This window comes from Bufo gargarizans, chromosome 5 (genome assembly GCF_014858855.1).
Source record: "Bufo gargarizans isolate SCDJY-AF-19 chromosome 5, ASM1485885v1, whole genome shotgun sequence".
Classification (NCBI taxonomy): Eukaryota; Metazoa; Chordata; class Amphibia; order Anura; family Bufonidae; genus Bufo; species Bufo gargarizans.
In genome coordinates this window covers 288,269,053-288,294,334 of record NC_058084.1, presented here as the reverse complement: position 1 = coordinate 288,294,334, position 25,282 = coordinate 288,269,053, and the positions used below count along the sequence as shown (strand labels likewise).

Sequence of the window (25,282 nt, the reverse complement as noted above, 5' to 3'; positions counted from 1 at the left end):
TTACAAAGTGAGGTATATTAAGGGGTGTAATCAGGGAAAGAGAGTGATGAAGTGCAACTGGTTACTATCAGGTATATGTGCAGGCAGGCTACTATCAGCTCAGCTTCTGGCAACTAGATCTACATTACAGATTCCGGCAATAACAGGCATTTCTTTTAAAAACGCTTTTCGGCACTTCCATACAAATTATATTCTTGCAAGCACTGATGAATTACCTCCCCCTTCTTTTTTTTTTTTTTCAAACAATTTCTATTTACCATTTGTAATTGGGCACCTCCATGCATGATAGCCATATTACTGAATACATTGCTATAAGATATCAGGTGGATAACATACAGCAGCATATGCATTTCACATCGGTAACACAAATTATAACCATGTTAATGAAGGCAACACAATGACTAGTTCACAAGATGCCTCACATCACTGCAAACAAAATTCCATTGTAACACCCGAGTTTTAGTGGACATTCATTATTCTTAAAAAAAAAAAAAGGGTTCAATTATTTTATAATAATATAGAATTCACAATGCCATTATCATAGCCGTGGTACTGAACACATTGTTGCAAGATAAGCGGTGGATAGGATATTGCATCAAACACATTTCACATCAGTAACACAAATTATAAACGTGTTACAGAAGGCATTACTGCATCACAGCATCTAAAACTTTTCACATCACTGTAAAAAAATACTGGAATAATAATATGGCAGTCATAACACCATTATCATACCTATGGTACTGAACACATTGTACATCGCTACAATATAAGGGGAGGATAAAGAACAGCAGCAAAGTCATTTCACATCGGTAATGCAAATTATAACTGTGTTACTGAAGGCAACTGCATCACAGCATCTAGTCTGGCATCACTGCCAAAAATGAGCATTGTCAAAAAGATTTAGTGAACTTGTGTGATTCTTTGTAAAAAGCATTCATCTACTATATTTTACAGCAATAATAATATGGCAATCATAATGCCATTTTCATAGCTGTGTTACTGAACACATTATACATTGCTGCACGAGTAAGGGTGGATAGGATGTAGCAGCAGCAAATGCATTTGACGTCAGTACAAGAGTTAGAAAAGCATAACAGAAGGCAACTGCATCACAGAAGCTAATTTAAAAGATGTCTTGCATCAGTGCAAATAAATTCCATTGTCACACCCGAATTTTTGTGAAGGGCTGATATTACTGCATGTAGTTTAAACATGTTTCTGTTAGGCCCATGGTCCCTGCCTTTCACATTCCTGGTGTACTCTGTAGCATGAAGGCCACACTACTCACCATGCCTTCCAGCATCCTGGCCTCAGGTGTTCCCTGCAAGCTGCTTTCTCCATGCTGCTGCCAAGAGCTACAATCTAATCCTCCCCAAGTAAAGAGTGCCTGAGCTTTAAGGTTCTTTGGTGACCAGCAAAAATTTATTGAAGTCTATTGCGTTAGCGATTCTTCTGCATTCTGTCTGAGATTTTCTCCTGCATCTCCTGCCTGTGTATCCAATGTTTCTTCAGTTCCCACCTGCCCAGCATGTGCAATCCTATACTTTCAGTCTCAGTTATGTTTGTAATTTAAGTTAACCCAGTTAATCAGCCATGTCTGTATTCCTGCAAACAACCAACCTACCCTGCCTGTGTCTGCACTGCCAGTTAGTCTATCCTGTGTATGCATACATCTAGCCAGTAGTATTAGCAGTAGGCCACAGTTCTCCCTGGCTTCCAAAAGATGCAACATTATTATTGAGGACAAACAGAATGAGATTGTGGACTGGATGGCTCACTCCTCTTCTCAGTCACAGCAGGATGATGTGGATGTCTGACACTGTGCTTTGGAGTTAGGGGTCACAGCATTCCTCCTGCTCCCCCCCTCCTCTTCCCTTTCCTCTTCCCTTTCCTCTTCCCTTTCCTCTTCCCTTTCCTCTTCCCCTTCCTCTTCCCCTTTCTCATTGTAACCCCAGAGCAGGTGCATCCTCTCTGTCTTCACTGCCCCCCTTCAAACACAAACATAGGCAGCTCAGCTCTATTGCAGCACATGAAGCTAGATCACCCACCCAATCCAATGCCTAATTAGAAGTGGCCACAAGAGTGACCATATTCTTCAGTTCTCCTTTGCAGCAGCCAGTCCTACCCTTAGTAAGCTGATAGCATGCTCTAAGCCTCATCGAAAGATAACTAGCATTTCTTCTAACAAAATCCATCTCTGCTTTGTATTGTCATGTGGCGAAAAAATACTCAAATGCTCCTCGCAATTGTCACTGTGCAGCAAGGTGCACGCTACAGTGGACACCTGGAGCAGCTGTTAGGGGCAGGGAGAGTACATGTCTTTTACTGCCCAGTGGGTCAAAAAATTTTTTTTCGTGGTGAGGCAGGACATTTGTGTCCATCTGATTCCCACACCCATCATCTACACATGTTCCGCCATGGACATCCTCCCGTCCCCAGCAGGGCACAACATTAATTCCACTCCACCTCCCTCCTATTCTATGTGTAAAGTCAAGCACTGCATTGCCATGTTAGAGTTATTCGGCCTGGGCAAGAGAGCCCACACAGCCAATCACTTGCTAAACTGAATCAAGCAGCAAACATCCTGCTGGTTGTCTTCCCACCAACTTCATCTGGACAGGATGGTCAGTGATAATGGCCAAAATTTCACAACTGCTTTGCATTTGGGGGAAATAACAGATGCTTTCTGCATGGCACACCAAGTAACTCTAGTCATCCAATACTTTTTGAAAAAGCACACTGACTTGCATAAGGTGCTGGCAATGCCCAGGAGATCGCCCTCACTTTTCAACTATTCTTATGTGACAAGGATTGCTTTCCTGGACTTGCAGTGACAGGATGGTTTTCTGTTCCACCGCTTAATCCACAACATTTCACTAGGTTTGTCAATAGGGGAAACTGTGGCATCAACAAGGTCATCCCCATTTTATTTATCTTAAATCATCTGCTCACATTGATGAAACAAAGGACGGTGAAAGAAGAACAGCTTTCGCATCTTCCTGGCCATCTTGTAGCTGTTGGGGACCCTCAAGGAGAAAGTCCCATGGAGGAGGATAAGGAGCTACCACTGGAACAGGACAGGGGTGTTGGTGGTGGAGGAACAACAGGAGGTTGATGATGATGATGATTAGTGATGGACGAACATCGGCCAGGACGATTTGCGATTGCGATCGAGTGAACGCGATCAAATGTTTGCGATCCGCAAGTTCGCGCTGGGCCCCATTCACTTTAATGGCAGGCGAACCTGAAAAACCTTCAGGTCATTATTGCAGCCACCAAATACTTACAAGAAGTGCACAAATCGTTCCACAAGATGGACAGTGACATAACAGAGGGGGATCAATGGCAAAAATTCTCACAAAAAATATGTATTTTAATCAGGGGCCATTTTTATGCATCTTAAAGGGAAACTGTCAAAAATGTGGCCTGCTGGAGCCTAGAAGAATTGTATTTTAGGCCACGGGAGTTTAGGCCCCAAAAATTAGGCATTCAACTGACAGAAAACATCAAGTGATTATGTGGCTGGAGATATATTAGACGGTCATTGTATATCAATTTTACTGCAGGCCAGTACAAATAGATGTCATATACATATGTTTAAAAGAACAAAAAATATAAAATTGGATTAAAAACATGGCTAACGAAATCCCCCCTCATGAAAAAAACTCAAATCATAATAGTTGAAATTCGATAACATGTGGTCGTCATCAACAGGTGTTTAATTCCCCCGAGGTCCCAAACATTAAGCATTCACAGACAGAAAAGAAAAAGTAACTATGTGGCTGGAGGTATATTAGAAGGTCATTCAATATCAATTTTACTGCAGGCCAGTGTAGTACATGCCCCAAACATTAGGCATTCACGGGGCAGAAAAGAACAATTGATAATGTGGCTGGTGGTACATTAGGCGGTCACCGTATAACAATTTTACAGTTGGCCAGTTAGATTACAGGCCCCAAAAATTATACATTCAACGTAAATAAATTATCAAGCGATTAATTGGCCGGTGGTATATTAGATGGTCAATGGATATCAATTTTATAGCAGGCCAGTGTAATATAGGCCCCAAAAATTATTAATTGTCCGTACAAAAAAGCACAATTGATAATGTGGCTGGAGGTAAATTAGGCGGTCACCATATAACAATTTTAACAGTTTGCCACTTAGATTACAGGTAGAGTTGAGTGAACCCAAACTGTAAAGTTCGGGTTCGTACCAAACTTTAGGGTTTTCGGCACCCGGACCCGAAACCAAACATTTACGTAAAAGTTCGGGTTCGGGTTTGGTGTTGGGCAATTTTTATAGTGCTTTTTGAAAGGCTGCAAAGCAGCCAATCAACAAGCGTCATACTACTTGCCCCAAAAGGCCACCACAGCCATGCCTACTAGTGGCATGGCTGTGATTGGCCAACTGCAGCATGTGACTCAGCCTCTATTTAAGCTGGAGTCACGTAGTGCCGCCCGTCACTCGTTAGTGTAGGGAGAGGCTGCAGCTGCTGTGAGGGAGAGATCAGGGAGAAATCTTATTAAGAACTTGTTTATGTACTCAGAGATCTACAGAAAAAGTGTTTTGTGGGTGCAGTGCACAATTTTTTTAAGCCTGCCCTGAGCCAACTACTGCTGAAAACGAACTTTTTTTTTCTTCAGTTAGTCAATATCAATACATGATCGGCAGCCATTTTATCCAACGATAGTGCACCAGCATAGGCTATCTGCAAGTCCAGAAATACAGCTTTGGCATACTGGGGTGAAAAAACCCTCTAATATACCTCACATCTGGGATTAGACAAGCATAAGTGACTGTCACATTTAGGACAGAAATACAGCTTTTTGGTTAGGGTGAAAAAAAACCTCTAATATACTGCACATCTGGGATTACACATGCATAAGTGACTGTCACATTTAGGACAGAAATACAGCTTTTTGGATAGGGTGAAAAAACCCTCTAATATACTGCACATCTGGGATTAGACATGCATAAGTGACTGTCACATTTAGGCCATAAATACGGCTTTGGCATACTGGGGCGAAAAAAGCCTCTCATATACTGCACATCTGGGATTACACGTGCATAAGTCACTGTCACATTTAGGACAGAAATACGGCTTTGGCATACTGGAATGAAAAAAGCCTGTAATATACTGCACATCTGGGATTACACATGCATAAATGACTGTCACATTTAGGACAGAAATACAGCTTTTTGGATAGGGTTAAAAAAAACCTCTAATATACTGCACATCTGGGATTAGACATGCATAAGTGACTGTCACATTTAGGCCATATATACGGCTTTGGCATACTGGGGCGAAAAAAGCCACTCATATACTGCACATCTGGGATTACACGTGCATAAGTCACTGTCACATTTAGGACAGAAATACGGCTTTGGCATACTGGGGTGAAAAAAGCCTGTAATATACTGCACATCTGGGATTACACGTGCATAAGTCACTGTCACATTTAGGACAGAAATACGGCTTTGGCATACTGGGGTAAAAAAAGCCTGTAATATACTGCACATCTGGGATTACACATGCATAAGTGACTGTCACATTTTGGCCATAAATACGGCTTTGGCATACTGGGGTGAAAAAAGCCTCTCATATACTGCACATCTGGGATTACACGTGCATAAGTCACTGTCAAATTTAGGACAGAAATACGGCTTTGGCATACTGGGGTGAAAAAAGCCTCTAATATACTGCACATCTGGGATTACACATGCATAAGTGACTGTCACATTTAGGACAGAAATACAGCTTTTTGGTTAGGGTGAAAAAACCCTCTAATATACTGCACATCTGGGATTATACATGCATAAGTCACTGTCACATTTAGGCCATAAATACGGCTTTGGCATACTGGGGTGAAAAAAAGCCTCTCATATACTGCACATCTGGGATTACACATGCATAAGTGACTGTCACATTTAGGACAGAAATACAGCTTTTTGGTTAGGGTGAAAAAACCCTCTAATATACTGCACATCTGGGATTACACATGCATAAGTCACTGTCATATTTAGGCCATAAATACGGCTTTTGCATACTGGGGTGAAAAAACCCTCTAATATACTGCACATCTGGGATTACACATGCATAAGTCACTGTCATATTTAGGCCATAAATACAGCTTTTGCATACTGGGATGAAAAAACCCTCTAATATACTGCACATCTGGGATTACACATGCATAAGTCACTGTCACATTTAGAACAGAAATACAGCTTTTTGGTTAGGGTGAAAAAACCCTCTAATATACTGCACATCTGGGATTAGACGTGCATAAGTGACTGTCACATTTAGGCCATAAATATGGCTTTGGCATACTGGGGTGAAAAAAGCCTCTCATATACTGCACATCTGGGATTACATGTGCATAAGTGACTGTCACATTTAGGACAGAAATACAGCTTTATGGTTAGGGTGAAAAAAACCTCTAATATACTGCACATCTGGGATTACACATGCATAAGTCACTGTCATATTTAGGCCATAAATACGGCTTTTGCATACTGGGGTGAAAAAACCCTCTAATATACTGCACATCTGGGATTACACGTGCATAAGTCACTGTCACATTTAGGACAGAAATACAGCTTTTTGGTTAGGGTGAAAAAAACCTTTCATATACTGCACATCTGGGATTACATGTGCATAAGTCACTGTCACATTTAGAACAGAAATACAGCTATTTGGTTAGGGTGAAAAAACCCTCTAAAATACTGCACATCTGGGATTAGACACGCATAAATCACTGTCACATTTAGGCCATAAATACGACTTTGGCATACTGGGGTGAAAAAACCCTCTTAATATACTGCACATCTGGGATTATACCTGCATAAGTCACTGTGACATTTAGGACAGAAATAGTGCTTTTTGGTTAGGGTGAAAAAAACCTTGAATATACTGCACATGACGGATTACACGTGCATAAGTGACTGTCACATTTAGGCCATAAATACGGCTTTGGCATATTGGGGTTAAAAAAGCCTCTCATATACTGAACATCAGGTATTACACGTGCATAAGTGACTGTCACATTTAGGACAGAAATACAGCTTTTTGGTTAGGGTGAAAAAACCCTCTAATATATGCACATCTGGGATTACACGTGCATAAGTCACTGTCACATTTAGGACAGAAATACGGCTTTGGCATACTGGGGTGAAAAAAGCCTCTAATATACTGCACATCTGGGATTAGACAAGCATCAGTTACTGTCACATTTAGGCCAGAAATACGTATTTTTGGTTACTGGGGTGAAAAAACCCTATGATATACTGCACATCTGGGATAAGACATGCATAAGTGAGTGTCACATTTAGGCCACAAATACTGCTGTCATATAGAGTTTTAATTAAAAAAATAGAGTGCAATACCCTACATCAGGGTTAATTATTTTTAACATACTTAACCACTTTTTATTTTGCTTTGTGAATGCTAACTATGAGGCAAACATCTAATAAGGGACGCGGTCATGGTCGTGTGGTGGTGTTGGTGGAGCCTCTGGTGCAGGGTGAGGACGTGGACGTTCTGCCACAGCTACACATCCTATTGAACCTACTACCTCAGGTCCCAGTAGCCACCTGAATCTATAGCAATATTTGGTTGGGCCTAATGCCGTTCTAAGGATGGTAAGGCCTGAGCAAGTACAGGCGCTAGTCAATTGGGTGGCCGACAGTGGATCCAGCACGTTCACATTATCTCCCACCCAGTCTTCTGCAGAAAGCACACAGGTGGCGCCTGAAACCCAGGCCCATCAGTCTGTCACATCACCCCGTGCATATCGGGAACCTGTCTGAGCCTCAAGTCATGCAGCAGTCACTTATGCTGTTTGAAGACTCTGCTGGCAAAGTTTCCCAAGGGCATCCACCTAGCAATTCCCCAGTGGTGGAAGACACAGAATGCACTGACGCACAACCACTTATGTTTCCTGATGAGGACATGGGAATACCACCTCAGCACGTCTCTGATGATGACGAAACACAGGTGCCAACTGCTGCATCTTTCTGCAGTGTGCAGACCGAAAAGGAGGTCATGGAGGAAGACTGGATGGAAGACGATGCAGGGGACGATTAGGTCCTAGACCCCACAAGGAATGAAGGTCGTGCCACTGACTTTCAGAGTTCGGAGAAAGAGGCAGTGGTGAGACCGAGCCAACAGCATAGCAAAAGTGGGAGCAGGGTGCAAAATCAGAGCAGCCGTCACCAAAACAGTTCGCCTGCTACTGGCCACCATCAACAGGGACCGAGCACACCTAAGGCAGCTTCAAGGAATTCCTGTCACGGAAGGTGTACAGAAAACTAGAAGACACAAAATGAAGATCCGACTGACTGGATCCAAAACTAAGGAACCAAAGGGTAAGCCCTGCAACAGACCTGGCTCTCTCCCTAACTGCTCAGCCTATGCAAACATCTCAATGGTAGATGATTGCATATCCTCGTTCCTCGACCGTATAACACCTGAACACCCTATAATAGTGAGGGGACACGACCACCGGCTCCCTACACTTGATACGGAGGGAGTCAGGGTCACCTGGGATCCATCAAACAGGAAAACACAAATTAACGAACAAAACTTATCTGTAGAAGACTCAGTAGTAGCATCCAGCATGCACACACTCTAGGAAGTTGTTAACCCTTCCAACACCATGGAAGGGAAGAAAGCCACTTAAAGGGGACGTGCACCCATAAATAAACCTTGTGCACAGAAACAGAAACAAGGCACACCTACATAGACAGGTTGCCAGGTGCAACCGCATGCACAACATCGCAAGCTGCCTTGCAACAGCTCAGGCTGCTATGCTGCCACATAAACAATGTTGCCAGCGGCAACCACAGGTGAGGCAACATACTACAGCCCTCACCTGTGATTGACAACCAGACCTAGACCGCAGGCAACTGCATGCGGTTCCAGGAGTCACGACCATGACCATGGTCGTGACAGTTCCCTGGCATGGCACTTCTTCACACAATGTGCTGACGACAAGACCCAAGTGGTTTGCACGCTGTGCCATCAGAGCCTGAAGCGAGGAACTAACTTTCTGAACCTTAGCACAACCTGCATGACCAGGCATCTACATGTGAGACACAAGCTGTAGTGGAGTAAGCACCTTCAAAACCAAGAAAGGGCTCAGGCCCCTCCTGCTGCTGCCTCGGCCTCTTCCTCCACCTCTGGAGGAATGTTGGCACCTGCTGCCCAGCAAACAGAGGATGTGCCACCAACAACACCACCTCCGTCACCAAGCATCTCCACCATGTCACAAGGAAGCGTTCACCTCCCCATCTCACAAACCTTTGATAGAAAGAGTAAATTCCCACTTAGCCACCCTCGATCCCTGGCCCTGAATGCCAGCATTTCTAAACTACTGGTCTTTGAAATGCTGTCATTCAGGCTGGTGGAGACGGACAGCTTCAAACAGCACATGTTGCTTGTTGTCCCACAGTACGCCGTTCCCAGTCGCCACTATTTCTCCAGGAGAGCCGTGCCTTCCCTGCACAACCAAGTATCGGATAAAATCAAGTGTGCACTGCGCAACACCATCTGTGGCAAGGTCCACCTAACCACAGATACTTGGACCAGTAAGCACGGCCAGGGACTCTATATCTCCCTAACTGCACACTGGGTAAATGTAGTGGCGGCTGGGCCCCAGGCGGAGAGCTGTTTGGTCCACGTCCTTCCGTCGCCAAGGATCACAGGGCATCATACTTTGCCTCCTGTTGCCTCTTCTTCCTACTCGGCTTCCTCCTCTATTTGTACCACCTCCTCATCCGGTCAGCGACAGACCTTCACCACCAACTATAGCACAGCCAGGGGTAAATGTCAGCAGGCCGTTCTGAAACTCATGTGTTTGGGGGACAGGGGCCACACCGTGCAGGAGTTGTGGCGGGGTATAGAACAACAGACCGAGTGGTTGCTGCCAGTGAGCCTCAAGCCCGGCCTGGTGGTGTGCGATAATGGGCGAAATCTCGTTGCAGCTCTGGGACTAGCTGGTTTGGCGCACATCCCTTGCCTGACGCATGTGCTGAATTTGGTGTGCAGAAATTCATTAACAACTACCCCGATATGTCAGAGCTGCTGCATAAAGTGTGGGCCGTCTGTGCGTGCTTCCGGCATTCTCATCCTGCCGCCGCTCGGCTATCTGCTCTACAGCGTAACTTCAGCCTTCCCGGTCACCGCCTCATATGAGACGTGCCCACCAGGTGGAACTCCACCTTGCACATGCTGGAAAGACTGTGTGAGCAGCAGCAGGCCATAGTGGAGTTTCAGCTGCAGCACGCACGGGTCAGTCGCACTGCGGAACAGCACCACTTCACCACCAATGACTGGGCCTCCATGCGAGACCTGTGTGCCCTGTTGCGCTGTTTCGAGTACTCCACCAACATGGCCAGTGGCGATGACGCCGTTATCAGCGTTACAATTCCACTTCTATGTCTCCTTGAGAAAACACTTAGGGCGATAATGGAAGAGGATGTGGCCCAGGACGAGGAGAAGGAAGAGGGGTCATCTCTAACACTTTCAGGCCAGTCTTTTAGAAGTGGCTCAGAAATAGGATTTTTGCAACAGCAGAGGCAGGTACAAATTAGGCCAGCCAGGGCCCACTACTGGAGGATGAGGAGGAGGAGGACGAGGTGGAGGAGGAGAATGGGGATAAAGCATGTTCACAGCGGGGTGGAATCCAACGCAGCTCAGGCCCATCACTGGTGCGTGGCTGGGGGGATACGGAGGAAGCAGAGGATACACCTCCCACAGAGGACAGCATGTCCTTACCTCTGGGCAGCCTAGCACACATGAGCGACTACATGCTGCAGTGCCTGCGCAACGACTGCAGAGTTGCCCACATTTTAACGTGTGCTGACTACTGGGTGGCCACCCTGCTGGATCCCCGTTACAAAGACAATGTGCCGTCCTTAATTCCCTCACTGGAGCGTGATCGAAAGATGCGCGAGTACATGCGCACGCTGGTAGACGCGCTCCTGAAAGCATTCCCGACTGACGCCGGGGGACAAATGGAAGCACAAAGCGAAGGCAGGGGAGGAGGAAGAGGTCACCAACGCAGCTGTGTCAGCACCAGCACCTCAGTAGGCAGGGCCGACATGTGGAAAAGCTTTGTCACCTCACCGCAACAACCGCCCCCAACTGCTGATATGGAGTGTATTAGCAGGAGGCAGCATTTGAACAACATGGTAGAACAGTGCCTGTGCACACGACTACACGTACTGACTAATGGTTCTGCCCCATTCAACTTCTGAGTCTCCAAATTGTCCACATAGCCAGAGCTAGCCCTGTATGCCTTGGAGGTGCTGGCCTGCCGTGCAGCCACTGTACTCTCTGAACGTGTATTTAGCACGCCAGGAGGCGTCATTACAGACAGACGCAGCTGCCTGTCCACAGCCAACGTGGACAAGCTCACATTCATTAAAATGAACCAGGCTTGGATCCCACAAGACTTGTCTGTACCTTGTGCAGAATAGACATTTATACCACCATAAAACATACTGTACATTCTTGTACTAAAGTCAAGTGCAATGATTCTTTGTTTTATTTTTTTTAATTTGTCCCAATATTTTGGGGGCTACCTACCCCAATAAAAAGAATAAAAAAAAACATTGTTGGCTACCTGTTCCTCATCATTGCTGCCTCCACCTACAACACCACATTCACCACCTCCTCAACCTCCGACTCAATATCCACCTGCTTCTCTGAGTTGCAGGTTAATAATATGTATTTTTTAGTTATTTTATTTCATTTTAAGTTATTTACCTATCCACATTTGTTTGCAAAGCTGTTGCCATGCTCATAAGCACATTGCACTGCCTTTTACATCCCTCTAGCCTTTTCAAGGACTATTTTATAGTCATTTTAATTTAAAAAAAAAGTGCCAATTTTAGTGCCCTAAATTGAAAAAAAAATATCTTATTTTCAAATATCGGGTGACATTTTACAATTTTTGACGTATACAAACCCCTGCTGTGCCTGGGTGACAGGGGCCTAAATCTCTCAAAATCCTCTGTTCTATTGCTGGGTAACATGAACCCCCTTTTGGCGTGAATGAACCCCTGCTGTGCCTGGGTGTCAGGGGCCAAAATCTCTCAAAATCCTCTGTTCTATTGCAGGGTGACATGAACCACCTTTTGCTGTGAATGAACCCCTGCTCTACATTGCTGACAGGGGCCTAAATCTCTCAAAATCCTCTGTTATATTGCTAAGTGACATGACCCCCCTCTTGCTGTGAATGAACCCCTGCTCTGCATTGCTGACAGGGGCTTAAATCTCTCAAAATCATCTGTTGTATTGCTGGGTGACATGAACCCCCTTTTGCCGTGAATGAACACCTGCTCTGCATTACTGACAGGGGCCTAAATCTCTCAAAATCCTCTGTTGTATTGCTGAGTGACATGAACCCCCTTTTGCCGTGAATGAACCCCTGCTGTGCCTGGGTGACAGGGGCCTAAATTTCTCAAAATCCTCTGTTGTATTGCTCGGTGACATGAACCCCTTTTTGTCGTGAATGAACCCCTGCTCTGCATTACTGACAGGGGCCTAAATCTCTCAAAATCCTCTGTTGTATTGCTGGGTGACATGAACCCCCTTTTGCTGTGAATGAACCCCTGCTCTGCATTGCTGAGAGGGGCCTAAAACTCTCCAAATTCTCTGTTGTATTGCTGGGTGACATGAACCCCCTTTTGCGTTAATGAACCCCTGCTGTGCCTGGGTGACAGAGGCCTAAATCTTTCAAAATCCTCTGTTGTATTGCTGGGTGACATGAACCCCCTTTTGCTGTGAATGAACCCCTGCTTTGCATTGCTGAGAGGGGCCTAAAACTCTCAAAATCCTCTGTTGTATTGCTGGGTGACATGAACCCCCTTTTGCGTTAATGAACCCCTGCTGTGCCTGGGTGACAGAGGCCTAAATCTTTCAAAATCCTCTGTTGTATTGCTGAGTGACATGATCCCCCTTTTGCGTTAATGAACCTCTGCTGTGCCTGGGTGACAGGGGCCTAAATTTCTCAAAATCCTCTGTTGTATTGCTGGGTGACATGAGCCCACTTTTGTCGTGAATGAACCCCTGCTCTGCATTGCTGACAGGGGCCTAAATCTCTCAAAATCCTCTGTTCTATTGCTGGGTGACATGATCCTTGTTTTGCCATGAATGAACCCCTGCTGTGCCTGGGTTATAGGGGCCTAAATCTCTCAAAATCCTCTGTTCTATTGCTGGGTAACATGAACACCCTTTTGCCATGAATGAACCCCTGCTCTGCATTTGCTGACAGGGGCCTAAATTTCTCAAAATCCTCTGTTGTATTGCTGGGTGACATGAAACCCCTTTTGCCGTGAATGAACCCCTGCTCTGCATTACTGAAAGAGGCCTAAATCGCTCAAAATCCTCTGTTGTATTGTTGGGTGACATGAACCCCCTTTTGCTGTATATGAACCCCTGCTCTGCCTGGGTGACAGGGGCCTAAATCTCTTAAAATCCTCTGTTGTATTGCTGGTTGACATGAACCCCCTTTTGCCGTGAATGAACCCCTGCTCTGCATTACTGACAGGGGCCTAAATCTCTCAAAATCCTCTGTTGTATTGCTGGTTGACATGAACCCCCTTTTGCCGTGAATGAACCCCTGCTCTGCATTACTGACAGGGGCCTAAATCTCTCAAAATTCTCTGTTGTATTGCTGGGTGACATGAAACCCCTTTTGCCGTGAATGAACCCCTGCTCTGCATTACTGACAGGGGCCTAAATCTCTCAAAATCCTCTGTTCTATTGCTGGGTAACATGAACACCCTTTTGCCATGAATGAACCCCTGCTCTGCATTTGCTGACAGGGGCCTAAATTTCTCAAAATCCTCTGTTGTATTGCTGGGTGACATGAAACCCCTTTTGCCGTGAATGAACCCCTGCTCTGCATTACTGAAAGAGGCCTAAATCGCTCAAAATCCTCTGTTGTATTGTTGGGTGACATGAACCCCCTTTTGCTGTATATGAACCCCTGCTCTGCCTGGGTGACAGGGGCCTAAATCTCTTAAAATCCTCTGTTGTATTGCTGGTTGACATGAACCCCCTTTTGCCGTGAATGAACCCCTGCTCTGCATTACTGACAGGGGCCTAAATCTCTCAAAATCCTCTGTTGTATTGCTGGTTGACATGAACCCCCTTTTGCCGTGAATGAACCCCTGCTCTGCATTACTGACAGGGGCCTAAATCTCTCAAAATTCTCTGTTGTATTGCTGGGTGACATGAAACCCCTTTTGCCGTGAATGAACCCCTGCTCTGCATTACTGACAGGGGCCTAAATCTCTCAAAATCCTCTGTTGTATTTTTGGGTGACATGTACTCCCTTTTGCCGTGAATGAACCCCTGCTCTGCATTGCTGACAGGGGCCTAAATCTCTCAAAATCCTCTGTTGTATTGCTGGGTGACATCAACCCCCTTTTGCCGTGAATGAACCCCTGCTCTGCCTGGGTGACAGGGGCCTAAATCTCTCAAAATTCTCTGTTGTATTGCTGGGTGACATGAACCCTCTTTTGCCGTGAATGAACCCCTGCTCTGCATTGCTGACAGGCGCCTACATCTCTCAAAATCCTCTGTTCTATTGCTGGGTGACATGAACCCCCTTTTGCTGTGAATGAACCCCTGCTCTGCATTGCTGACAGGGAACTAAATTTAGTGAAAACATCTGTTACTGATCGGAAGATGTGTGACTACAAGCACACGATGATGATAGCATTCCCACCTGACAGCGGGGGCACAGTGGAAGCACAAGGGGAAGGCAGAGCAGGAGGAAGAGGTCGCCAATGCAGCTCGGGCACCACCAGCACCTGAGAAGTCAGGGTTAGCAAGGCCAAAATGTGGAAAAGCTTTGTCAGCCTTGGAGGTGCTGACCTGCCCTGCAGCCAGTGTATAGTGTGAACGTATGTTCAGTACAGCAGAGGGCATTATCACAGGCCGCAGCCAATGTGGACAAGCTTACGTTTATTAAAATAAACCAGGCATGGATCTCACAGGACTTGTCCGTACCTTGTGCAGAATAAACATTTATACCAGCCTCAACCATCCATTCTTGTACTCAAGTGCACTTATTCTTAGTTTTATTTTGTTATATGTCCCAATATTTTGGGGGATACCCCAATTTAAAATTTAAAAATAACACAAATAAGTGTTGGCTACCTATTCCTCCTTCACCGCCGCTTCCACCTACACCGCCATGTCAACCTACACCGCCACATCCACCCATCCACCACCTCCTCAACCTCATACTCCTAGATCCAGATTGTTATTTTAAATTTTTCAGTATTATATGTTATTTTAAGTAATTTCCCTATCCACATTTGCTTGCAGAACAGTTGTCATGCTCTTAAGCACGTTTTGATGCCTTTTGCAGCCCTCTAGCCCTTTCCAGGACTATTTTAAAACCATTTTAGTGCCCAAAAGTTTGGGTTCCCATTGACTTCCATGGTTCGGGTTCGGGGTCAAGTTCGGGACAAATTTTTTTTTCAAGTTCGGCTGAACCTACCGAACCCGAACATCCTGGTGTCCGCTCAACTCTAACTACAGGCCCAGAAAATTATTCATTCACCGTACATAAATGATCAAGTAATTATGTGGCTGGAGGTATATTAGACGGCCATTGGATATCAAGTTTACTTTAGGCCAGTGTAGTACAGGCCCTAAACATTAGGCATTCAGTGGACAGAAAAGAATATTTAATTATGTGGCTGGAGATATATTAGAAGGTCATTAGATATCAATTTTACTGCAGGCCAGTACAAATAGATGTCAAATACATATGTTTAAAAGAACAAAAAATATAAAATTGGATTAAAAACATGGCTAACGAAATCCCCCCTCTTGAAAAAACCCCAAATGATAATAGTTGAAATTCGATAACACATGGTCGTCACAGGTGTTGAATTCCTCCGAGGTCCCAAACATTTACGCTGTATTTACCTAAGACTGGGACCATTATTTGTTCTAAGTGGTGGCAGAAATTTGGGTGCGGTCATGAGGAAATTCAATTAAACGTGGTTGTCACAGGTGTTGAATTCCTCCTAGATCCATGCCTCATTCATTTTTAGAAATGTGAGGTAGTCCACACTGTCTGAGCTAGGCGAGTGCGCTTATTGGTCACAATTACTCTTGCTGCGCTGAATGTCCTTTTGGGCAGGACATTGGACGAGGGGCAAGCCACAGGTCAAGCCTGCACACCCTGTAGTCCAGGGGTTCCTCGCTTCTTAGAGTGTCCACATCAGCCGTTAACCTGATTTAGTCGGGCAACTGTCGATCGAGACGTTCCCTGAGGCTGAATCCGGAGGGCGGCTGTCGATGGGTTGGCTAATAGAATGATCTCATATACGAAGTGACCAGCACATCTTCAAACCGCCCTCTTCTTGCATGCGCTGTAAGATTGGTACTCGCAACTGTTTCGCTGTGGGTGGAAATTCCTCTGCCAGCGCACGCAACAGCAGAATACAGCATCTCTCGCAGCAAAACCTGGAAATGCTTCATTGTGCCAGCCCTCTGTGATGCTTGTAACATGTCTGCCATTTTATGTTTGTACCGGGGGTCTAAGTAGGTTGCCACCCAGTACTGTTCCTTGCCCTTTATGCTTTTTATATGGGGGTCCCTCTTCAAACACTGGAGCATGAAGGTCCCCATTTGCACTAAATTGGAAGTGGTGGAGCGGCCTGGCTCCTGCTCATCGCCCAGGAGAATGTCATCCTCGGTCTCTTCCCCCCATCTACGGAAAATACCAGGGATCCCAAAAAAGCCTGCTCTTCTTGCTCCTTCTCCTCCTCCTCCCCACAGGCACCATCCTCCGTTGACTCCTCTTCAGACTCCTGCTGACTTGTCTCAGATTGTCTCAGCTTTTGGTGAACAAACTTTTGCTGCCCACATGTCTGAGGCCCCTCTCCACTCTAGCGGTGAGTCACCCTCCTCCTCCTTACAGTTCAGTCTCCTTAACATGACGGATAAATTATTTCATGTGCTGCACCAAGCTGAAATAAATCATCAAATGGAGACCTTCCATATCAACCCCCAGGTTCAGTCATACCTTTACTCTGACTTTCTACAGTTAATTTCATGTTCCCTGATCCCATGGACTTCTGAGTAGGCATGCTGGAACATTGACCCAAACTTCCTCAGTATGCTCTCTCTCGCTCAGCCTCCAGTGCTCCAGTGTCATTACAAAGAGTGCTGTGAAATATGTGAGTAAAATAAATAAAAACATATAAAGAGGGCTTTTTTCAGCAGGGGTTGTTTTGACATCCAAACGGACCAAGTTCTCCTCCGCCAATTTGCAAAATATCAAAATGAACGAGGCATAAATCTATGAGGACTTTCATACTCCTCCAACTGAAGCCAATAAATAGATCTGCCCTTGCTGACGGTTCCCCATCATAGTACTGTCTGCCTATCATGTTCCATACCATATCATGTTGCTTCTGCCATCATGCCCCTGCTGATGTTAAACTTTCTACCATCATGTTCTGTGCAATATGGCTGATGTTGCCGCCACCGCTACAGCTGCTATTCCCTGCTGATATTCTCATTCTGCCACTTCCATTACCCATACTGCCACTACCATTACTTCTATACAGTCACCACCACTAATGCTGCTACTACCACCACTAAACAGCCGCACACACACACACACACACACACACACATCTACTACCTTGTGTGTTCCATGCTGTGCTGCTACTGCTCCCACTACTATTGTAATCATTTGACACTATTACCTTACCCTTTCCATATCCACACTGTACTGCTTCTAGTTAAAAGGAACAATTTGTTCCAGGCTTGTTCAGAGCAAGCCACAATTTCTTCTGACAATTTACACTTCTGATTTTCTTAATACAAGGAGGAGTTCTGCCCCATTAAGGCATAACATTGTCAACAATGTGTTTACCCATAGTTAGATATCTCAGAGTCACCTTACATTATTTGTTATTGCTGTCATTGTGTTCAAGAGCTTAGAGAGGTGGAAAAGAAAGAGTAAAAATTGAAAAAAAATTAAAAAATATATATACATGGTAGATTAGACTGTGTTATATACAAATTTTCAGGCCAATTGGGACAACTTTGATTTGTGTAGAATTGATTTAGACACAACTATTTATTTATTTATTTTTTATTTGATGAATCAGACCTGAAATGAATTTTGAGAAATTTACTCATCACTAATTCAGTATCTTTCAAAAATATTAACCCCTTGGTGTTTTTCTAGTTTTGTTGTGTTACTACTTAGAATTAAAATAAATTTTTATTTAGATTTTATGTTACCTGCCAAAATGGTAACATAAATATCACAGTTGGGTTATAAAAAAAATATCACAAACTTTGAACATCCCATACAGCACAATTAAGTCTATCATAACAAAGTGAAGAGAATATAGCAGAACTACAATCCTGACAAGAGAAGGCTGTCTGGTAAAACTCTCAGATCAGGCAAGGAGAGTAGGGTTGAGCGAACCCGTGAAAGCTCGAGTTCGGACGAACTTCAGGTCAAAGTTCAGGACCCGAACCTGACCCAAACTTCACCTCGAACCTGGACCCCATTTAAGTCAATGGGGACCCAAACTTCACTTTATTATTTTCCGTTATAGCATGGTTATAATAGCATTCTTAAAACAGAATGCTAAATAAAATGTCTAATTTGGGGTTAAAAAAAACAAAAAACTCACCTCATCCACTTGATCACACAGCCGGTATCCTCTTTGAGTGAAAGTTTGAGTTATGGTTATTATTCTGTCCCATTACTTTTGGTCCCTTAACAAGTGGGAGGCACATATGCAAACTGTTGTAATTCCTACACCGTTCACCTGATTTGGATGTAAATACCCTCAAATTAAAGCTGACAGTCTGAAGTTAAAGCACATATAGTTTGTTTAATTTCAAATTCATTGTGGTGGTGTATAGAGCCAAAAATCTTAGAATTGTGTTGATGTCCCAATATTTATGTACCTGGTTGTAATTTGTCATTTTCATGGTGACAAGTTCCCTTTAAGAGGGAACATTTCAATGTTTATAATGAAGTAGTTAAGCCCAGACTTTAATCAAAATTGTGAATTTGTAGCATGACTTGAAGAGTGCTGTACACCAACATTACTCATCTAACTTAGTTGGAGCAGTTTTGTCTGGAAGAATGTACGAAGATAATAATAGCAAAGATGGGTGCACTCTGCGGTCTTACTAAACCCTCAAACTGATTTTTAAAATTGAGAGATTAGCCAACATGTCCTACGCGGTGTAGGACATGTCTGAGCCCGAGCACCGCGCCAATGTTTCTCAAGTAGCTCGGGACCTAACACTCACCTACATGTGCTGTATCGCCAATCACAGGGGCCAGTGGGCAAATTACAGGAGCATGAGGTCTGACTCACAAACAACTCACCAGTTACCTCAAGCATGTAACCATGCTAGCAATGGGAGAAGGGAGGAGTCTGCAAGTCCCACTCAAGACTGGCTGGTATGGCCCAGGCCTCACAGGTGCACCTACATGTAGCCTGTGGATGGAAAGCAGGCACATTTAAATTGGAGTTTATACACCTCCAGGCATCTCTATATATACAAACTAAAAAGAATGGCGTGGTATTAAACAGGCTGGAAGTGCTCAAACCCACATGCAGTTGTGCATATATATAGGGGAGCAAATCCTGCACTTGTGGCCCGTTGCTAATGGCGATCCCCAGCAAAAATGCATACAGTGGAGGATGCCCGCAGCGAACCACAAGTACCACAATAGACATCCTACACAAGATAGCAATTATGTGGATGTGATAATCAATATAGCAATATAACAATAGCAAAGCCAGGTGCACTCTGCGGTCTTACTAAACCCTCAAACTGATTTTAAAATTGAGAGATTAGCCAACATGTCCTAAGTTGTAGAATGTACCAAGCAAATATGGACATGCCAGAAGAGACTTTCCTCTATAAATTATAATTGCAGTCAAAATTGACTCCATAAACTTTTCACTTTCAGGGGCTGAATATGCATATTAAAGCGACCCTCCAGTTCAAGGAAAAATATTCATATTAACCGTGGAACAAACTGAACATTTACATGGTGACTAGTTCTCCAAATTTATTTTTATTTCTTTGTAATTAGCGGGCAGAATGATGGGGAACGGTGATTCCGCTGCAACCCCATCATCGAACTGCTCAGATGCCGCATTCATCGCTGATCGTGGTGTCTGAGGTGAACATTGAGGGCTGTCAGGGGTTAATCCAGTGTAAAAAACTCCACAAAAATGAATTGAATCCCATTTTATAATGCAACAAAACGGGGGAAAAAAACATAGTTTCAAAAAACACTGTATATCATTCAATAATAAACAGAAATCTAAATTAAATTCTCAAATTACCTACAATCTTGATATGATATCATACAATGTATTACATTTTCTCTTTTTATTTTACAGATAACTCAGCTGGTATTGAAGCACAGAGACATGGGTACAATCGCAGAGAAAAAGAGTTCTATCTCCTTCCAGTGGTAGTAGAGGACAGCAGTTACCCCATCCAAAGCAGTACAAGCACATTAACTATTAGAGTATGCAGATGTAACTCAAGAGGGACCGTCCTCTCCTGTAACGTGGAAGCTATTTTTTTACCTGTTGGTTTAAGCACTGGTGCTTTGATAGCCATTTTGCTGTGCATTATTATACTTTTAGGTAAGATTTCTCACAGAACAAAAATAAAAAAAAACACTCATTAACATGAAAGTAGAAAGTAGTACATGGGTAGAATTTTGTAAAAAGAATTTTCAAGAATTTTGCTCAACACTATTTATTACTGTAGGTTATATAGATTCTGCAGACTTATAACAATGTAATTTTTTCAAACGTTCCCTAATGCAGTTGTATATTTATATAGTGGACATTCAATAACTCTGTGTGCTATAGATTCTTATCAAGAGTTTAAGAGAGATATTTATTCATGTACCTCAAACAGTTTTCTTTGAATTACCCTTTAAAACAAAGTGAAAGCTTGATAGCATTATTCCCATATCCGACATTGATGGCATACTGTTATCAGTGGATACGCCATCAATGTCAGATTTGTTTGCGTACCACATTTAGGACCCACTCCTATCTCTAGAATGGAGCCCCAATTGAATAGAGAGCAGCCATGCATGCACTGCCACCCTCTGTTCACCACTATGGGAGTATTGAAAATAGGCGCTCGTTGGCTCAGCCATTTACCTGCAGTCCCATAGCATTCTATGGAAAAGTGGCTATGCATACGCGATGTGCTCCTCATTTACCGCTATAGGATTCCTGAAAATAGCCCAGCACACACTTGTTCGCCTATGTTCAGAGCTCCCATAGGAATAAATGGAGAGCATGCTGAGGATGCACTGCCACCTCTCCATTCACTTCAGGGGCTCTGTATCTGGCATATGTCATAAATGTCTGATGTCTGCCTTTAATAGTCAGTGCTGGGGTCCTAGGTTTGAATCTGACCAAGGACAACATCTGCATGGGGTTTGTATGTTGTCCCTGTGCACCCGTGCAGATAATCAGCTTCTCCAAAATTCCAAAGAGATACTGATAAGTAACTTAGATTGTGAGCTCCACTGGGTATAGCAAGCGATGAAAATGTCTATAAAGTGCTGCAGAATGTGCCAGTGCTATATAAGTGAGTAAAATACATTTTAAAAAGTGTTCTGCAGTATAATCTGGCTGTAGACATAAGATACCTTTTGATAGGCAGCTATCATCCCTGGCCCTGAAAAACAAAGTATAGTAATGGCAAAAAAAAAAAAAATAATACATTTAACAAAAATGTTTGATTGTTATTTCCTCATACAGAGACTGGCTGTGGGGCAGTTAGGCAAAGCCCAAAAATATCAGATTGTTAATGTATTACCGTATTTAAAGTCTATTTTTCTAAATCTTACCAACCTAAGGTATTGGGAAGCCTAAGCCTTTCATGGCTGAAATTGGAATTACCCTCGCAGTATAGCTGTTGTTTATATGGTTCATATCCACTGCTATGGGAGTTATGGAAACAGTGTAGCACAGTCCACTTAGCTATTTATGTGACTCCGGAGACCCCTAGCAATACTTATGAGGGCTATTCAGATCTCAGATGTGAAAAGATAAGAACAGAATAATCCTTTAAAGAGGACATCTCAGCTCTTCTAGCATGCAGTTTTAGTAAATACTTGTATTCTTCATGAGATTACAATTCTGGAGCCTTTTATGTCTAGATGCACAATTCCCCTTTCCTCCTAAACAGTTATAAATAAATTAAATACAGGCTTTACCAGTTGGGGATGTGTCCCAATGCTGTCTAATTAGTGTCTAGTAAGGGACATACCGCCTTGATATGGAGATTTGAAACATGCAGAAGTCAATTTATTCATACATATTCAGTAAGACTAATATGGGAACAACACAGTACAGTGTTATGTGAAATGATGCTACAGAATAGTTATTTGGTGGGGAATGCAAGAATTTACTAAAGCAGACATGTCAGGAGAGCTTCAATGTCAGTAAAAAATCTTCTGAAAGTGACCCTTCAGCAAAAAAAATAATAATAATTCACATGAACTTGAAAACATAACATGTACATTGTACCTAACTTTTCATTTTTTCAGCTGCAGATTTGTAGGTTCCTGGACTCCAATTCTGTCATCCAAGTCTGAGATGGCCTCATAACTTCTCAGAATACCTGGTACATGATGTGCTTTTGGAAGTTTATGACACTTCCTGCTGCCCTTGTAATGGCCGGGCTGGTCAAGCAGGAAATGTATTGAACTGTTGTGGAACAGCGTGCATCATGTAGTCTGAGAAAAAGAGCAGCCATCTTGGAAAACAGGAGAGTCCATGAATCTGCAGATCTGTAGCTGAAATGTTGGAAAGGAGGTTGCCAAGTTAGTGTTCTGTTTGTTCCCAAGTTAATGTTATTTTTATTTTTATTCTTGAACTGGAGGGTTTATTTTAGTATTGAGCATACTTCTATTATTTTACTTGAAAACTATTTTAGAACTGGGATCCAAAGTCGGTACCAATACCAACTGATATATCGGTACCAAAACCGACTTCGAATTGCAGTTTTAAAATGGTTTTCAAGTTGAGGAATCAAATGCCAAAGTTCTTGTGAGACTTCGGACTTAACTAATTTCACCTGAGCAAAGCCCATACATTTGAATGCTGAAAACAAAGTTTTGAGCAAAGCAACTTCAGATCTCTGATACTAAGCACGCCTCGCTCAACATTATTTGCTTTAATGATCAGAATATGGGTCATGAGGTGTACAAGAAATGTATCCAGTTTTTATTATACATTTAAGCCTTATTTATTTAATGCTATAGAACCGATTTAAAGTTTTTCACCTTGTGTAAATGTGTGTTTTGTTAAATATTATTTCAATGCCAAACAGAACAAAATCAATATGACAATCTTTCATATTTGCTTTAGTTATAGTGGTACTTTATGTAGCATTAAGAAGACAGAAAAAGAAAGATGCTCTGATGACATCGAAAGAAGATATAAGAGATAATGTAATTCATTATGATGACGAAGGAGGTGGGGAAGAAGACACTCAGGCCTTTGACATTGGGGCTCTAAGAAATCCAAAGGTAATTGAAGACAACAAGGGACGCAGAGACATAAAGCCTGAACCTTTGTGTTTGCCTCGTCATAAACCACCAGCAGAATACAATAGTGACATCAGAGATTTCATCAATGAAAGGCTGCAGGAGCATGATGTTGATCCAAATGCTCCACCATATGACTCACTAGCAACCTATGCCTATGAAGGCTCTGGATCAGTAGCTGAATCATTGAGCACCATAGAGTCACCTAGTATGGAAACAGATCAGGATTATGATTTTTTAAGTGACTGGGGCCCTCAATTTAAAAGCCTGGCAGAAATGTTTGGAGAAGAAACTTTCAACAAAGAGAAAATCACTTAATTTACAAATGTGGCAAGCAATCAAAAAGCTTTATCTAGACTATGTAAAAAAGTTTTATATTAAAATGCTAAAATATTTATCATACTGTCAGTTTTTGTTTGTTTCACAGCTGGAAGATTGATTCTGTAATGAAAAAAAAAATATGTTTTTGCTATTTTTCATTAAAGTAAGAAAACTCAGGTGTGATATCTACAATTTACTGAAATGATACTAAGAATAAATTACTGACCATGGTGTAAAGTAAAATTTTTTTTTTAATACAACTGAGGGGCTTAGAAAACCTTTTATTTCTGCACATATACTGTATCAGGCATTATGCACATTGCAACACCTAGTACAAGAGGCTTTAAGGAAACACCCATATTCCCTTTGGTCATGTACTATAGACTCATGTGTTGTTCCTGGTCTGCTGTATAGTTCTCTGTATGGGAACATATTTTCTGGTTGTAATATCTCCAGAATGTCTCATCTGATGGACAATACCATAATATTTTATGTTTTCTATCAGATTGTCTGTAGAAAATTCAGCCCTCTGGTATGCCTCCATAAGTGTATGAAGTTATAGTAGGGTCCCATTGGTACACCCCCAGTTTTAAGTTTACAAGAATTCTATCTTATGTTTTCCCCTCTAGCATTGACTCTTTACTTTCACCTTATAGAATTCCCATGCAAACATTAAAGGGAATCTGTCACCAGCAACCTCCCCCAAAAACTACATAGACATATAGCTGTAGTTCACTGATTAAACACAGTTTTTCTTTTAAACAGGAAATATAGAAGCGAGCACTCAAAACTATGGCACACACTCAGATTTTATTATTTAAAAGATCACTAATTTAGATAACATAAAATGAATAAAAATTCAATATAGAACAATTTAAAACAATTACTATGGTCGACCATAAAACTAATACAGCAAGAAATAGGGATTCCAATGGTATGTAATACAAAGTGATAAATAAATAAATAAATAAATAAATTATAATAAATTAATTAATTATCGTGTGCTGAAATATAAACTTGATTATAATGATAAATACATTGATGAAAATAGTGAAAAAATATATAGTGACTTGTTGTGAACAATAGTTGAAATCTAGCGCGTTATAGCGCAATTTGCTGAAAATATTCGCTGAATAAAATTCCTGTGGGGAATGGATAAGTCCGAGTCTATGGTGTTAGACACCGCAACACAGAAAAGCTTGGCTATAAATTTGTGCAGTCCCGTAGTACAGGTAGTAAGCTCAACTGCAGTCTTACCTCTGCCTAGAAGGAGCCGTCCGGAATCTGGTCTCCTATAATCAGGCGAAGTTTCTTGAGGACGCTGAGTTTCTTGAGGACGC

At 42.8% G+C, this 25,282-nt stretch overlaps 1 protein-coding gene across 1 annotated transcript in view; it reads left to right on the top strand.

The window, feature by feature from the left end:
• Positions 1 to 24,037, top strand: part of LOC122938867 (cadherin-12-like) — a 159,752-nt gene extending 135,715 nt beyond the window's left edge. Inside the window, exons 7-8 of the mRNA XM_044294716.1 lie at positions 20,437 to 20,688; positions 23,443 to 24,037. Of these exons, the coding sequence (XP_044150651.1) occupies positions 20,437 to 20,688; positions 23,443 to 23,939 (749 nt within the window). The 3' untranslated portion in view covers positions 23,940 to 24,037. The remainder of the gene's footprint in view (positions 1 to 20,436; positions 20,689 to 23,442) is intronic.
• The last annotated feature ends 1,245 nt before the right edge of the window (positions 24,038 to 25,282 follow it).